Here is a 17722-nt window from a genome sequence, read left to right as displayed (position 1 = left end):
TTAAGAGGCTGGATGTTCAAGATTCAACAAATAAATCTTGGCAAGTCTTTTATCACACAAACACTTGGTTTGGTTATTTAGCCGCTTTAGTAATACAGCATATTTATACTCTAACTGGAAGTGGAATAAACACTACATGAAAAATGCAAGCCTATCAAGTTTGTTAGTAATAACTATTACACCTCTTAACAGTAAGACTATTATCTGGATTTCAAACATTTTATTTTCTTTCAGAGCACAATTTATAGCATTGTATTTTACAAATCAGAGTATAACCAAACAACAACAAAAAACCTTTTCTTAAGGACCACTTCCACTGCTCATTTGAAATATATCGATGAAACGATTCATTTCCACATGAAAAGTTAAGTTACTAAAATAATTCTGAGTAGTGTTGATATAAGCTACAATTTCAGCCCAACTATTTCAATTATGGGTATTATGATTTCAGATTTTCAAGGATGCAACACTACACTGAGTTGTTACTTCCCAAGGCAAGAAAGAAAAAATCACTAGCAAATGCATTTGGGCCATCGTTGTAATTTTTAAAGAATCTTTAAATAAACCATATTTATTTGAGGAGGTAAGTAGAAAAACTTAAGATGTTTGAGATACACCATCCCTACTATGAACTGTATCACAGACACAGAGTTAAAACATTCTTGGTAAAATAACGTGGAAGGATTTATACAGGGGTGGGCAAAGTACTTTACAGTTGCAGGTACATGAAAGTGTGTTCTTGTATTATTTATTTATTGTATTATTTCCCCTATGAACAACTGTAAACCTACTTTTGCCCACCTCCCATATACCACAAATTTAGCAAAACACCTTTATGTATAAAAGCCTAAATATTTTAGGAGGTTTAGATTACTGAGAAAGACAATCACTATTGATAATTCTTAGAGGCTGGTTTCTTTTAAATATTAAAAACTTGCCCATGAGCTCAGATGCCGTCTAACTAGGTAAGTGTTCAAGAACGCCAAATAAGAAACACGAACTACAAATGTCCATTCAAAATTTCTATTCTTAAACAATGTTTTATAGATCCACAGATTTTGATTCCAGAGTTTGCACACTTATGAGAGATTTGTTTTTTTTTTTTGCAGGCCATGTGAAGGTTTATTCCCCTTTACATTACTTTTCATCACAGCAAAGTTCTCTGGAGACCAGCAGAATAAAAGCATCACATGCTACATGGTGGATCTCGCCTTTAATTTCACTTTACTAGAGTTGCCATGAAAAAATGAATGAGAAAGGATGACTCTAAATTCCTAATAACATACCAAAAAAAAAAAAAATTCTGTACACACAATAAAATATACCCTAAACACAAAGTATATATATAATACACTGTGCAGCATGACATTGTCTTTATTATATTCTCCATGGAAGCTCTTCCATTCAGAAATGGGAGACTATCTTTTCATTAAGTTGTTATTCCTGCCTCTTTTCCCAGCTTAGGGATCATTTGAAAAGGGCTTAATTTGTACAAGTTGTTATGAAATTTTCATTTATACATAAGGCATGTGTATAAGTCATTTAAAATTGTAGCTTACACATATAACTTCTGAAATAAAACGACAATAATCTTTTAGTTCTGTAAAAACATTCAACATACATGCATATGATCAAAAAAATCTTGGTTGGGGTATTTTGTATGTACAGTGAGTTTAAAAAAAAATTTACAACCAAATCAGTATTTCCAATGTTAAGATAACTGGGTGCCACCTAGTGTTCAATTTCTGCAACTACTAACCTTACAAATTCAAAATTGCTATTAAAACCCAGGTTCTATTATTTCTGATTTCAAATGCAGATTTCTGCATCCCTTAATTTTGTTCAAAACCTCAAGGATACATGTAGGTAACTGGAATATATAGAAATACACTGTACAGTCAACAGGCTAATAAAAACTAGGGCTTACTTATAAGTGATAAGTACAGGGCAAATGGTTTATTTAAAGCATCCATTTATTTACTGGAAGTGGTCAAAATAGGAAAGGTTTTTTTCCTCTTTTCAAAAATAGATGTGCTCTCTCTTTTACCCATAAACTCCATTACACCCGAAGAACAAAGTGAGCTTAATATTTCACTTAATTCAACACTACCGGTTTTTAAAGAAACACCTTAGAAACAAATCAGTATGCTTTAACCCAACTGCATTCAAATTAAAGGGATTTTCATCTTCTTTTATAGGCCTCAGCCGAAATCCAAATTGTTGAACAATCCTCAGAGAAGTTGGAATGCAGAATGTTGAGGTCAAGTTAGATCTGAAAGGGAAAAGAATATCAGATCAAATGAGAAACAGATTCTTATATTGCAGCAGCCTACCACGTAAGGGGCACCTTAGGCTATCTGGGAAACAAATCCAATCTGAAGAGGAAATCCTGTATACCATGCTTTTCTCAATTCTGGTCTGCTGCCAGTAAATCTTTACAACCTCATTTAGAATGTTACATGTCATATTGAATATTCTTAAAGTGTAGTGTCTCCTTGCTTCTGTGCTAGTGATATTTTATTTTGGGGGTTGGAGCAGAGCATTATTTAAGAAAGGAACAAGTGTGATACTGACCAAATTCTCCTCTTTCTAGTCAACCTGGTTATAAGACTGAATACCTATAAATTATCTAGAGAAATGTCTCGGGGAAGAAGGTTCTCAGGTGATAAACAAAGCCACCCTTACAAATGTTAAAGAGAACAGCAGCCCCCTTAATAACCACTGCTTTATCTTTCCCCTGCCAGCCTGCTGGGCCCAGTCCTGAGGAAGCACTGGCAGAGATTCAGAATTTTTGTTTTTCTTAGACAACCTTTCTCCTGTCTAGATTCTCAGCCTATCACCTCTGTGTCACCTCTTCCTAATCAGGCATGTTCTCTGGTTAGGTTCTTAATTTCTGAAGAGGCCTTCTACCCTAGCTTAGCTGTCCAAATGTTTGGGTCAACCCCTTAAACTACAACCATGCCAGGTTCTTATCACAGAATATAATCGATAAATCTACTGTCAAGGTACCACTAACAGTTTAGTCACAAGAATCCTCTAGCTCAGGGTCTCCAAAAGGAGTGAAACTAAAAAAAAAAAAGATATATTTGTTTCTTATCCTTTTTAATTTTTTTAATTTTAGGGTGGGTATGCTTTAATGTTTAAACAAAGCATTAGTACAGTAGTACTATATATTTAAAAATTCATAAATGCACCTAATGGTTTGATGATGCATCAAATATAAGATGGACTGACTGATGAATAAAGATACATATATACGTGATAAATCAAGTACAGGAAAATGTTCATTGCAGAATCTCAGTGATGCCTAACTCAGACATTCCCAAGACCAGTCTTTCTATTTTTGAAAAACTCTGGTAATTCTTTGTACAATCTTGGTCAGAAACAACTGCTGTAGGCATATGAAAATTTCATCTTTAAAGCAAATCAAACATTAGTATTATTTTTAGACTTATATATACACAGGTGGTTTCTGAACTACATTTTTATTTAAAGGGGAATGAAAAGAAGAGCCCAAACCAAATTTGAGTAATCCTATATAATAAAGAGCTAATATGCAAATGGTCATCACGCCCTCACAATGCTCAGACCCTCAACACTGGGGAGAGAGGAATGAGAACCAGCCAGGCACAAATGAGCTCGTGAGAGAGGAACGGGGACCAGCCAGGTTGCGGCCCGGAAGAGGGCCAAGCCGCCTGCCCCGTGGTCTCGGGTGCCAGTGCCTGTGGCTACAGCCCAGGTGAAGCTGCCCGCCCACGGTCCCCGGGTGCCTGCGGCCAGCCAGAGGAGGGAATCCTAGGTCCCGGGTGCAGGGTGAGGCAGAGACGGTTAGGGGCGACAATCAGGCAGAGGTGGTTAGGGGCGATCAGGCAGGCAGGCAGAGGGGTTAGGGGCAATCAGGCAGGCGAGCAGTTAGGAGCCAGTGGTCCCGGATTGCGAGAGGCAGTCGGACATCCCCCAAGGGCCTGGATTGGAGAGGGTGCAGGCTGGGCTGAGGGACCCCCCCCCACCCCCGTGCACGAATTTTGTGCACCAGGCCTCTAGTTATTAAATAAACTTATATTGCCCCAAATTAAGTTTGACCAGAAGGGTAATGAGGCATTTACTCTTATGAGCATCACTACTTTACTAAAGTTAGGAAAAACAATACATTTTCCTCAAAATAAACATACTAACTCTAAACCAAGAGATTGCCAATAGTGCATATCCAGCAGATAACATCATATGGTGGCAAAAGGCCTTGATTTTAACAAAGCTTTTAATGTATGTTGTAATTTCAATGCTTCTTATCAAGCTGGTTCAAACCAGATACCTTATACCAGTATTTCAATCAAGAGAAGACATGCTTTTGTGGTAAGATACTATATTTCTTACAACTAAAGTTCTTAAGAGAGATCTCTTTAGACATTCTTTTTTTGGGTTTGTTTTATTTATTTTTTAAACTTTGCCCACCTCCACCCAGCCCTGCCCCCCTTTCCTCTGGCCATCACCACACTGATATTGATCTTTCTAGGAAGAAATGTTGAAAATAGATGACTTCTCAAAGTATAAACAGTTGATTAGTTGTCTACTGAATATTTTAATTCATGTTCAAGTCTCAAAATATACCCTTATTTAAATGTTCAACATTCTTAGATTAAAGGAAGTTGGGGGAAGGAGCTGGTTTCTCTGTGGATAATTCACAAACATTGAAAAATGCAAGGCGCATTTACTTACATCATCAATGTCTTCGTCATCGTCACCAATGTCATCAAACTGGATTTCATCGTCATCTCCAGGACCAAATGTATCAGTTTCATTGATTTTAGCTAAAGAAACAAAAATAAATATACTCATATAACATAACCAAGATGTTATTAAAATGAATAATTGCCCACTGAAAGCGGTTTGATATCAAATGTTGAAATATAAAAGGAGACTCTTACAATTCAAACTTTTAATATAATTAAATCTAAGTTTTATGATCAGAAAGATCCTAACTTTGATTTAACAATGCTATTATACAGAACAGTATTTGATAAAACAAAACCTTCAACAAAGTGACTGGTAAGTCAAGATGGAATGTACTTGTGCTATAATTTTCTTTTGTTTAAAAGGTATTTTTAGTAAGGCATAATCTAATGACACAAATTCTGAAACTATTACAACTTCCAGCTGTGCTTTAAAAAAGGTTTGAGTACAACCTAATAACTCACCGATCATCAGACTTGTCAATCAGAATCTTTGGTCAAATCATGCTATCCCTAAGCAATGAAAATGAACCAGAAAGTGCTAGCCCTTCCCAGATATATTAGCATTTCCTAGATTTGAAATGCCAAGTAATTCATTTCAGCAGGATTTTCATGGTCTACAGTATTCTATGTTTAAAAATTCATAAATCTGTGATTATTCTAATAACTTGGAGATACATCAAAATATAAGATATAATACAAAATTCTTGTAAAATGCAGGCTTACAAAATAGTATAGAAAGTGTATTTCCCTTTTGATAAGGTTGTGAGGGACTTATTTTTGTTTTAATTGTTTTCCACATTAAGAACGCATAATTTTTTGTACTGGGGGAGGAAACAAAGAATGTTGGCTTAAAAAATCCTGTGGGATTCTGTGATACTAGGTACCATAAATTGAAGACTGCCTTTTTAATAAAAATCAACAATAGTACCTAATTAACTACCCTTGCTTCACATTTAAAGTTAGACAAACACTAACATTCTCTTTGAGAAATGACTTTTAAAATACTCAACAAAATGTTTCCTTTGGTATTATGCAGAAATCCAGGGCTTATAAAGTATATAACTCCTCAACCAAAGTATACTTATTAGAAACAGAACCTCGGTTATTTTCTTAAGGTATCTAATATTATGAAGTATAGGCAGTCAGACTTAAAACAAATCATGTAAGCACAAAAGTAAGTACGCAAAATCCACAAAATTCTACCCAAATCCCTTCCCTTGATACGACCAGGTAATAGCACCATGACAGGTTAATATAGTAACTGAGACATTACCATGCTCTGGAAGCTCGCCATATGCCTTCAGACTTCTCGCTTCATCAGCATTGTATTTTAAAATTACATCAGCTTTATTATCCTTGAAAAGAGAAAAATAACAGATTATGGCAAAATATTAAGTTTTCTCCTACCCTCTGAAAAACATCTTCGGGTTTAACCCAGTATGAAGCTGGCATGCATAAATGAATAATGATCAACAGGCTTAGGGAAGATCTTCGCAGATTTCACTTTAATAAGAGCAGAACTGTGCAGACCTAATCTTGTGGATTATTTACTATTACCCTCTGATTAGAAGTCTTTTGAAATACAAAAATTCCCTGGAACCATAATTTACAGGGTTATTAAACATTAAATACTGCAATTCAAAAATTGAGACTGGTATAATGACCCAAGGAAATGAATACACTTTCCATGTACCAGTGGTTCTCAGGGTAGACTTGATCAGAATCTCCTGTGGAGCTTTTACACCTCCTGAAGACAGATTAGTTGATGTGGAGGGAAGCCATGAATTTACCTATACATCTTACATAAACTGTAATGTGTGTAAAGCCCAGGGGGAATCTTGTTAGAATGCATATCGTGATTTAGGAGGCTTGGGGTAGGGGTCCAAGGATCTGCATTTCGAACAAGTTCCCAAAAGCTAGCGATGCTTCTGGTCCCTGGACCACCCTTTAAGTGGCAGGGGCAGAGAAGGATCATGGGAAATTAAGAATCAGAAAAGTTGGTCTTGGCTGTTATTTTCTAGTCAGAATGTTGTATCTTTTGGCACCTTGGTTTCCTATCTTCACACAGGAAACTATTATCCCTACTTCTGGGGTTATTTTTGAGATCAAAAGAAGAGAACGGACATTAAAATGGTATGAATTTAAAGCAGGCTTTCTTAACCTCAGCACTACTGATATTTTTGGCTACTGATATCTTTGTTGCAGGGCCTGTCCTGTGCATTACAGCATCTCTGGTCTCTACCCACTAGATGCCAGCAGCACTGTCCCCCTCCCCCAGGTGTGACAACCAGAAACAACCAGAAATGTCTCCAGACACTGCCAAATGGCCCCTGGACATAAAAAAAATCACCCATGATTGAGAACCACTGATTTAAAGCAACGATTGTAATTCTTTATTCTGGAATATATACATATATTTTTAAAAATAAAAACATTTTATCACTCACAATGAGATTTAATACACAGTGGTAAGTTCCAACAGGTAGAACCAAATAGATTTCACAGACCCACAGTGTCTCCAGGTTGAGTTCATGAGGGCAAACTGTAATTTTCTTACCTAAGTGCTGATCTAAATTTAGAGTACAAACTTATATCATGGTTTATACTGTAATTAACTGTGTGCCTTTCTTATTCCCCTCATTACCAAGCTGTTCACATCTTGTGGGATGGCAGCATGAATCATTCAGCTGTAGCCCCATGAGTAACTCTTTCCAGATTTTGAATTCAAGACGTATAGTTTAAAAAAAAAAAAACTGGGGCGGGGCCCTGGCCGTGTGGCTCAGTGGTAGAGTGTCAGCCTGCACACCGAAGGGTCTCGGGTTCAATTCCTGGTCAAGTGCACGTACCTGGGTTGCAGGTTGATTCCCCGGTTCCGGGGGTACATGGAGAAGTAACCAACCGATGTGTCTCTCTCACATTGATGTTTCTTTCTCTCTTTTTTTCCCCTACCTCCCTTTCACTCACTCTAAAAATTAGTGGGAAACAATACCCTCGGGTGAGGATTAACAACAACAAAAAAGGTGGGAGGACCAACGTAAGATTACATTTTTATTTTGCCAACTAAGAACACTAGCAAAACTACTCTCAGGGCTGGAAATTGTACCTACAGCCCAGGTACATGCCCGTGACTTGGAATCAAACGTGCGACCCTTCGGTCCATAGGCCAACATTCTAACTACTTAGAAACACCGGCCTGGGCTAAAAAGGAAAAATTTTAAATATCCGAAAAGGAAAAAGGACCACGTAGCTTCATGAAAAATTTACATGGCCTGCATTTCTTCTACAGTGAAAATACGAACTCCACAGACTGGCATTTGGGAACCATAATCTCGGGGTTACCTAGCCTTATGAAATGTTTGCTGACACAATGGTGAGGCACATACTGGGCTAGAACTGCTCAAATACGGTTATGACTTATGTTCCTAACACTAATGGATCATCAAAATCTGGCAAGTGCATAAAAATGTTATTTTATTTTTTTTACCTGGTAATCTCGTAGACCAACTAATATTATGTCTGAGGTATTTATCCAAACCTATAAAAGAAATAAAAATAAAGAATCAAGAGCAACACTGAATCAGCATTCCCATAAAATGCTATTCACCCAACTGTGATTTAAGTAACTACATTTAGAAACAGGAAAAAACAAAAACAAACTATAGCAAGCAGTTGTGCCTGTTTCAACTTTTCTATAATTTGGAATATTAAAAAAATACTCTTATTTAACTACCTGGCAGTTTACTAATTCTAGAGGAATGATGAATTTAAAAAGGGATTCCCCCCCGCCCCCGTGAAGTATTCTAAGTGGTTAGTTATCTATCCTTTACATGTAAGAATAAAAAATTAGATATGTTGCTTCATCTGCCTCCCTCCCTTCCTTCCACTTCCCCACCCCAACTTTTTAGTTTGGTAACAGAAGGATTAAAAAACAAAATTTGAAAAATAATCATAAAATCAGAGTTGGAGGAACTTTTAACTAATTTAACTAATAAATCTGCCCGAACACTGAATGTGATAGGACATTAGTCTTTCCCGAATTAAATCACAATTCAGGAAATTTAACATTAATGTAACACTTAATAGCACTCCAGCCTTTTTTTCCTTTCCTGATTTGTTTTGCAGAGAGTCCCTCAATTTGGATTTGTCGATCATTTCCTCTTAGGTTCAGGTTAAACATTTTTGGCAGGAATACAACAGAGGTGATGCAAATTGAGTCTTTAAATAGAATCTGCAAATCACAGTTCTACTGAACTCTTTGGTAACTTATAAAAACGAGGTCCTTGGCCCATAAAAACTATAGAGACATTTGCACCCTTCCCCTTAACCACAATTTTGTATTAACTAAAACAAATATCCACACCTACCTTTTTCCTCAATTTCCCCCTGATGTGACACAATCTCTTTACACCATCAAAACACATTGCTTCTAAGCGCCCATTTCCCAACATTTTGATTACCTGAGCATATTCTGGGGGAGGGAAAAGAAAAGGGCATAAGATATTGTTCAACTTTTGATAAAAACAATTTGGAAGTCCACATAAAAGTGACTAGAACATATAGGTGGTACTAGCTGGGAATAAATACATGCAGTAAAGTAAATGAAAGGGAGTGACAAACCCCAAGCTAGTTAATGGTAGAGCCACAACCCAGACTCATCTCTGCTATCAGAAATGTTTCTTCATGACTGTTTGCTTTACTTTTGGAGAGCAAGGTGGCTTGTCCCAAAATGTACACACTATACCTCCTCAATCTCTTGAAGCCTTTGCCAATTTTGAAGCTCCTTTCCCTTCTAACCTTTAGAGCAGTGGTTCTCAACCTTCCTAATGCCGCAGCCCTTTAATACAGTTCCTTACGTTGTGGTGACCCCCAATTTCATTGTTACAAATTGAACATAATTAAAGCATAGTGATTAATCACAAAAACAATATGTAATTATATACGTGTTTTCCGATGGTCTTAGGCGACCCCTGTGAAAGGGTCATTTGACCCCCAAAGGGGTCGCGACCCCCAGGTTGAGAACCACTGCTTTAGAGGATAATCTCAACACAACACTTGGTAGATTTGGCAAATAAACGTAGCTTAAATGTTAATTAAGCTACTTTTGTTAAATTAGAATGTCTTAGTAATTATTGTGAAGTTTTTGTAAAGCCAGAAAGATGTTCTTAGGCAAAACGCCAAGCTTTTAATTAAAATCTTTTCAAAAGGGTACCCAGGAAGCCAACTGGTTTCAATGCCATTTGAAAAACTGAGATTCTGAGCATTAGCTTGTACATTGGCCTGTCTCTTTTATTAGTAAATGACAGAAGACATAGGGGGAGAGGGGCCATCACTTCAGAACCTTTACTTACTCAAGCAGTACATTAAACTAACCGCCAAAGAGGATATCTACTAATTGGTAAATACAGTGATGTAACTTTGAAAAATTGATTGTGGGGTTGACAAGTGGAAGTTACCCAGACTACATACAGTGAACCTAGCACTTCAACATGGTGATTAAAGACAGCTTTTCGCCAAGACAGTGTGGTTCCAAGACAGTGTGGTTTAGTGGTTGAGCATCAACCTATGAACCAGGAGGTCATGGTTCGATTCCTGGTCAGGGCATATACCCGGGTTGTGGGCTCGATCCAAAGTATGGGGCATGTAGTAGGCAGCCAGATAATGATTCTCTATCATTGATGTTTCTATCTTTCTCTCCCTCCCTGAAATCAATAAAAAATTAAAAATAAATAAATAAATGGCAGCCTCTCTTCCAAAGTGGGGGGGAAATATGAAAAAGTAAACGTAGTGGCAGTCACAATCAAGTCAACTTCTAATGGGGGCTAGAATGACTAAGGCTAAGAAAAAAAAGCTCTCTTAGCCAGAAAATGTTTCATTTTTATATGATGTGAACAAATCACCGAAGTTCTATAAAAAGACTATAAAAATAATTTCTTTGTTAAAAAGTGCTGGAAATTATTGGGATAATTGGAAAATTTTGACTACGGACCATATACTGGATACATAATATACTCAGATTAAATTACCTGAGCGTTCTGTTGTGGTTATGTAAGAGAATATACCTGTTCTTAAGAGGCAAAAGGAAGAAGCAGTAAGGGAAAAGCATCATGATATCCACAACTTTCAAATGGTTTCGGAAACACACACACACACACACACACACAGAACAATTTAAGAAAAGTTCATTGTACTAATACTGCAACTTCTCTGAAGGTTTAAAAGTCCTCAAAATAAAAATATAAGAAAATAGTATAACATATCTTGGGCTGGCACTTATAAAGTGTTAATCAGTTAGAAAAGATCAGTCAAATGTTCAATTTCATTTTATGAAATTATATGCTAATGGCACTGGAGAAGAGAAGGAAAGGCTTCAGATTCATCCCTCAAGTATCCATGGTCCACTGCATACTATGTAGCACTATTTACTATTTAAAAAAAAGGCCCACTAAATCATAGAATTGTCAACCATCACTTTTGAGGCTTAATTCCCTCTGGCCTGTATAATTCATTCCTAGATATGCAACACAATACACCTATACATTTTCAGAAACACCACCAATCCTCAACGCAGACTGGTAACCAAAATGATTAGCAAAAGAAATGGAGAAGGGCAAAAAGGGACATGCGATTCACTGCTCAGATCATGAATAGTATCTCTTTTATGTTTAGAAATTGAAATTCCATATTTGAAAAACAAAACTATTACTAAAAGGATGCTAACTTATGAAAACACTTACCTTGCCCATCTTCTTTGAACACCAATTCTCTTTTTTCGGATTCATTTTCGTTCTTACCCCTACGTCTATTTTTACCTCCTTTACCTAATGGTTTTAAGTAAAGAAAAAGACATTATTTGCAAAACAGTAGGAAAAGAAACTAAACTAAATTGAGGCATCTAGAACAGTTAAAAAAATCATTTACTTTAAAAATTCAAATTTAGTCACACAGCATTATATTAAACATATACATATTGTCACTCCCTTACCCTTCTTGGAAATTCCCCTTTGGAATATTTTTGACATCAAATACAAACAAACCAAAGCAGATATTATATAAAAGTATATAGATCCTTTTCTGAGGACATCTGCATTCAATGACCAAACTGCCCTGGATTATAAAGTCACTTGATTGACTACACAGCTCAGTGAACCTACAGTGGCCCACATGGGACAAGGTGGGAGATAATGGGTCTTGATCCATTTTATAAAAATGCCTTGTCTCTCTTTTACCTGACCGCCCCCTCACCCCTACCCCAATGAAAGGTGTGAGTATAAGTAGGAGATGACTGAAAAGAAAAGATAATGCAAAAAAACAAAAGAAAAGAAAAAAGGTAAAGTTATAGCTATTGGAATGGGACACACTGATTTTCTGGTAGTGGAGGGAGAGCAACAAGTCTGGTAAATGCTGAGTTTGAATTTTATCCTATTGCTGCAGGATACATCGAGCAAGGTATTTGAAGTTAAAAAGCAAGGTACTAACTGCCTGAACTTGAAAGCAACTAAGATGTTCTTTGCTAGGTGAACAAATAAACTGTGGTACAATGGAATATTATCTATAATAATGAAAGAGTAATATGCTAATTAGACCCGACAAGTAGGGGCTGCGAGGGAAGCCAGTGCCAGCAGCGGGGGGGGGGGGGGGGCCTACTCTTGCATGCGTGCATTGGGCCTCTAGTTCAGCAATAAAAAGAACTACCAAGTCCCCCAAAGACACGGAGGAACCTTTACTGTAATGATAGGTACATGTCACTATACATTAGTCAAAACCCATACAATGTACCACATAATGAACCTATAAGCTATGGACCTGAGATGATAATGCATCTAGACTGGCTCACATAAGATGTTTATAGAAGAAACTGGTGTGGAGGAAGTATAAGGGAACTTTGTACTTTGTATTTATTTTTCTAGAAATAGAAAATGCTCTAAAAAATAAAGTCTATTAAAAAAACAACAAAAAGCAAGGGGCAATAGGGGCGTAATCAACAAAATCCAAACTGTGGGGTCATTTGTATAATAAGACAATCTGTTTTCTTCAATAGATACATTATGAAAAAGAAAACATGCATGGATGGGGAACCTACCCATTAAGAGACTTAAATGACATATCAACCAATGGCAATGTGTAGCCCATCTCTGGATCTTGATTTGGTGTGGATGGTGCAAGTTTTTAGCCAGGAATTGATGGTGCCTGGGGCCAGGACATGAGTACATGAAGGTTCATTATACTAGTCAACTTTTGCATACATTCAAAATTCGTCCTACTGTAAGTTTAAAAACAAATACAGCAAAGTGAAGAAGAGCATAAAGCCGCCATTGATATTAAAAAAAAAAGAAATTCATATTCACATCTGCTTTTATATATACATAAAATATCTTTGGAAGGGCATATATAAAAAAGTTAACAATGCCTGTGAGAAAGAGAACTAGATGGCAATGGGACACATTTAGGAAGAGAGATTTCACTTTTTATACTTTTTGAAATTTGAATCATGAATATATTTACTATTCAAAAAATTTTCATTAAAAAAAACTTCAACAAAAAGCAGAGGTATGACATTCCTCTGGGTGGGAAAACTGGTCAGAAGGTCCCTGCCCTTATTACACGTACAATGAAACAGGCTGTGCTTAGTCATGAAGAGGAAAAGTAACTTGGAAGCAACCAAGATGTTCTTTGGTAGATAAATGGATAAACTGTGATACAATCATACAATGGAATATTATTCCGAGGAATGATAAAATAATTATTTCTGAGATGGAAATAAGAGAATTATGGCCAGATGTAGGAGACAGGAATAAAGGATACACGGAGCTTTCAATCCCCACCCCCACCCCCCGCCCCTTGATCTCTTTCAGCCTCTGTAAAATATGGGAGTTAGAGAGTTAGAACAGAAGATCCAAATACCTCCATTTAGGACACCACACTATCTACTGGTGTCCTTAAAAAATCTGTCATTCTCCATGGCCCCCTTGCTTTTCATACTTTAAATAATGACACTGCTGATCATTTCTCAACTCTCCTTTTCCCAACTTCTGAAGGATCACTTGTACTATTCTTGACCTTTTATCAGCCCCCCCTTCATTATGCCTATCCATTTGGAGCTTCATTCAGTTCAAATTCCTTCTGCTCACCCACTTTCTAAGGAAACTTATTTTTCTCTCACCTACCACTTCAATGTTAATAATTTCACATCCCAGCCCCCTATTTCAACTAAGCCTTTATCTCCTATTTCTATTGGCCTCAGTACATTTCTAGTAAATGGGTTACTGTCATCTCAAGCTCAATTTTATTCAAAACCCCATTTACTTTATTTTACAAAGCTGGTCCTTAATCAACATCCTTGTTTCTGTTAGTGATAACATAACTACCTTACAGAATATAAGTCTCTCAACCTATAAACATGACACCAACCTATCTGTCAATACTTCTATTCCCTTATGCATCAAGTAGACTACTCACTGTTCTAGTATCTCCTCCCTAATAAGCCTATGCCTATGAGATAGGTATTATTTTGTCTTTATTTCACAAGATAATGAATGGACTTCAAAAGGTTAAGTGACTTATCCAAAGCTATATCACGTGACCTGAGAGTTCAGATGTCAGTCACTAGACACTATGCTCTTAACCACTATGCAACTTACTTGTCACAATCACCTTATGAGGTAAAAAGTCATTTACCTCCAGTGAGTTTACCTAAGCCCACTTACTTAACATTAGTCCCCCACATTAGGGTATCTCTACCTACCATTTTGTGTCATTCCAGACCCTGGCAGTCATTTCCAAAAATGGCTATGTGGTAGTGAGATTAAGGGACATATGGGAAGAGTGTGGAAGCAGCAAAAGGTTCATAACCCAAACAGAATAGAGTGTGCACTTGGCCACTCTAAAGACAGACACACTTAACTTCTTGCATCATCATGTGCACTTACCCTGTCCTGGGTACAGTCTCACAATGCTCTGTGCAATTGTTAGGCGGGCCTCTACAATTTCCTGACTCACCAGAGTCCTTAGAATTCAGTATTTGAGGCATTCTTAGGGCACACCAAAACTAATTCCCTAAGAAAAGTACCTTTTGCTTCAAGCCACTAATCATGCCAGGTCTTCAAACTAAAGTGAAAGCTCCATTAGGACAAGAATCATACCTACTTTGTTTGTTGAGTTATATACCAGAGCTGGCAAGTCTTTGAATAAGTCAGTCAAGAGTAGTCCACATATTCCTAAAGGAGTGGTAATTTTAAAATCAAAGGTAGTGAGGCCCTCAAAATGTGGGAGCACCTTCCCCCAAGGTAAGGAAGGAAGACACAGAGGGCTTTAACTGAATGTGTTGTAATCCTCAAGTTTGGAGTAATGGATTCCCAGGTGTTCATTGCATTATCTATAATTTTTGTACGTCCAAAATGTTACTTATAAAAGTGATTCATCACTTGTCAATTTACCAGAATTAATCATACCCTGATCACCTCCCTCTCTATTTTATTGCCATGTAATGGAATGAACTTTAAAGGAAGGAGGCTAGTGAACTAGATGTGATTTAATGCAGAAGTCCTATCCTTGGAACTAAAGGGTAACCTATTATCCACCTAAGGGTGGACTCAACAGAAGGGAGGTGACTTAACCCAACAAATATTTATTGAGCATCTACTAAGTGTCAAGTGCTAGCAATCCAATGTTATTAAGACAAATACTATTACTGCCCTTTACAGCTTACAGTCTAGTGAAGGAATTGGAAATCTCATGCTAGAAATAAAAGTGAGAATAAGATACCCATTAAAGTGATCTGGTTACCATCTCATAGGGAATAAAGGATTACATAGGTTTCAAGAAAACTATGACTTTTAAAAAACCCTATTTTATCACCCAATCTTTCCAAAAATTATTAGCAGTAAAATCCTTGCTCCAAAAAGGACCCACAAGTTAGATTTCTAAGGGTAATAACTGTAGCGTGCCCTGAGGGAACTGCAGTAAATCTTACAGATAACTGCAACTAATCTTACACAGAACTGCAACCAAAAATCCCAAGGGATAAAATGAGTAGTGACAGCTACAGAGGAAATGAGGTAAAACGCTGTAGCCAGCTGTGAGGCAGAAAAGAGAACGGAAGTAGGCCAGGTCAGGGCAGGGGGTCTCAGGATGAATAACCAAAGCAAACTTCTTGTGGGTTCTGAAATAAGCTCCTCTTCTGTCAGAAACAAATTTTCCCAGTTTCTACTTGAACAATTTCCTTTGAGAAATTAGAGGGATGCTAAAAAAAAAAGCAGAAACACCCTTAAGTCTAAAAAAGGGAGAATTTCTTTAGGACTGTTCTGCTTTTACCTAGACTAGGCTTTTCATTTTGGAAATTCCAAATAAACTTATCCTCAAGTCTGGTAACTTGTGAATGTTTAACTTCAGAATGGAGGGAACTTATTATATATATAATCTGAAACAAAACTAGAAAACTTGGATAAATATGGAACAAGTGTGTGCGTGTGCGTGTGTGTGTGGCGGAGTTAAACCCCGTAAAGGGATGGGGAAGGGTATATCTCTAGAGATGAACCTCAAAATTGCATCCAGGTTTCGCCCACTGTTTACAAGAGAGATGTAGTCTCAACAATATTCAACTTCTGTCCATAAAGAAACCCATTTAGGGGTACCTGACGGTCACTAAAGCAAGCATCACCCTCTGGAAGTTAAGAACTGCTTCCAGGGTTTAACTCCCCTTGCCCAGGACGGCCAAAGCGGCCATTTGCGAACCCCACGCCGCCCCAGGGGAGGTCTCTCCATGGGTCCCCACCACGCCGAGGTCACTGTGGCGCGAATCAGGAGCAAAAGCCCACATTCTCCGGCAGGAGGCCCTACAAAAATGGCGTCGGCTCCACCCCAATGTGACCAAACTGGAAGACAGGAGTAACTTCCCAGCTCCTCTCCCGAGCCCAGGAGGGCGTCCCAATCGCCCAGCCACCTGCAGGCCGAGCGGAGAGGAAGGTCACGGCAGCCTGGGATATCCCGAAGCCGCAAGGATAGCCGCGAGACCCGGCAGAGAGGAGTCGTGGTCCTGGGGTCCAGGCGGCATTACCTTTATTCTTGGGCATGGCGGGAGCAGAGGCCTCGCGGCGACTCCGACTCTTACTCGGGCGGCGGCGGCGATTCCTCCAAGGGGGGCGAGGGGTAACGCGTGGAGCCCCGCGGTACCAAGCGGGCGCGAGAGGCCGGTCGCGTGCGCGGGAGAGTCCCGAGACCGAGCTCTTCCAAGATCTGCTTTACACACGCACGGCCGGCAGCAAATGGCGTCGCATCTGCTTGCGTTGCTTCTCCCCGCCTCCAACGCCGCCTGGGCCCGCCCCCTGTCTCTATTGCGCAGGCGTGGCCGCCTGATCCCTCCCCTATTGTTAAAGCTGAGCGACACGCGCTCCGGGAGTGTTGGCGGAACACGTAGGGGGCGGGGCCATGAGCAAGGAGGAGGCGGAGTCAGGGAGGAAGTGGGAGGGACCCAGGCTTCCCAGTAAAGGGCTGGTTCAGGTGCGCCCCCTGCTGGCTGACACCAGACTTCTGCTGCTTTGTGACAAACCAGCCTCTCAGGGTTTGAGCAGCTGACTCATCAACTGTAATCTCATCTGTTTTAACGTGGCTCTTTCACCCGACCTAGCAGTTGGCAGTCTGAAGGAATGGGCAACGCTTTCCTGCCATCCCCATTACCAAAGCATAATATCTGCATGACGTTATTACTTTATAAATGTCTTCCCTACCTCACTGTAAACCATATCTGTTGCTTTACCATTACCAGCACTTAGCAGAATGTCTGGCACATAGTAGGTGCTCAGGAAGGAAAAAAAGGAGGAAGGGAGGGAGGGAAGACCTAAATTCAGTGTTATGGGCTGAATTGTGTACTCCCCAAATTCATGTTGAATTCCTAACCCCTAATACTTCAGAATATGTTTGGAGATAGGGTGTTGGACCCTTGATCTTGAACCAGACTCCAGAACTGTGACAAAATAAATTTCTGCCAGTCTGTG

The 17722-nt window shown here is 38.6% G+C and overlaps 1 protein-coding gene across 2 annotated transcripts; it reads right to left on the bottom strand.

Annotated features, from left to right (window-relative positions):
* Nucleotides 1–203: 203 nt before the first annotated feature.
* On the bottom strand, nt 204–17015 carry EIF1AX (eukaryotic translation initiation factor 1A, X-linked). 2 transcript variants are annotated; one of them, XM_023753678.1, is made up of 8 exons: nt 16786–17015; nt 12814–12920; nt 11468–11551; nt 9098–9201; nt 8218–8268; nt 6007–6088; nt 4717–4808; nt 204–2272 (listed from the first exon to the last, which is right to left on the bottom strand). In XM_023753678.1, exons 2-8 carry the CDS (start codon nt 12815–12817, stop codon nt 2267–2269), a joined length of 423 nt encoding a protein of 140 aa, XP_023609446.1. In that variant the 5' UTR covers nt 12818–12920; nt 16786–17015; the 3' UTR covers nt 204–2266. The 2 variants fall into 2 exon arrangements, with proteins under 2 accessions (XP_023609446.1, XP_006088600.1); XM_006088538.3 differs by lacking the exon at nt 12814–12920 and having other exon boundaries at nt 16786–17014.
* Nucleotides 17016–17722: the final 707 nt, after the last annotated feature.

Source organism: Myotis lucifugus, unplaced genomic scaffold (genome assembly GCF_000147115.1).
Source record: "Myotis lucifugus unplaced genomic scaffold, Myoluc2.0 scaffold_49, whole genome shotgun sequence".
Taxonomy (NCBI): domain Eukaryota; kingdom Metazoa; phylum Chordata; class Mammalia; order Chiroptera; family Vespertilionidae; genus Myotis; species Myotis lucifugus.
Note: the sequence above shows the minus strand (reverse complement) of the source record. Positions and strands in the feature narration are given on the sequence as shown.

Coding starts and splice junctions, on each gene's coding strand:
- EIF1AX (XM_006088538.3), bottom strand. Junction 8,269..9,097: donor GGGGGAAATTGAGGAAAAAG/GTAGGTGTGGAT, acceptor TTTCTTTTATAG/GTTTGGATAAATACCTCAGA. Junction 4,809..6,006: donor TGGCGAGCTTCCAGAGCATG/GTAATGTCTCAG, acceptor TTGTTTCTTTAG/CTAAAATCAATGAAACTGAT.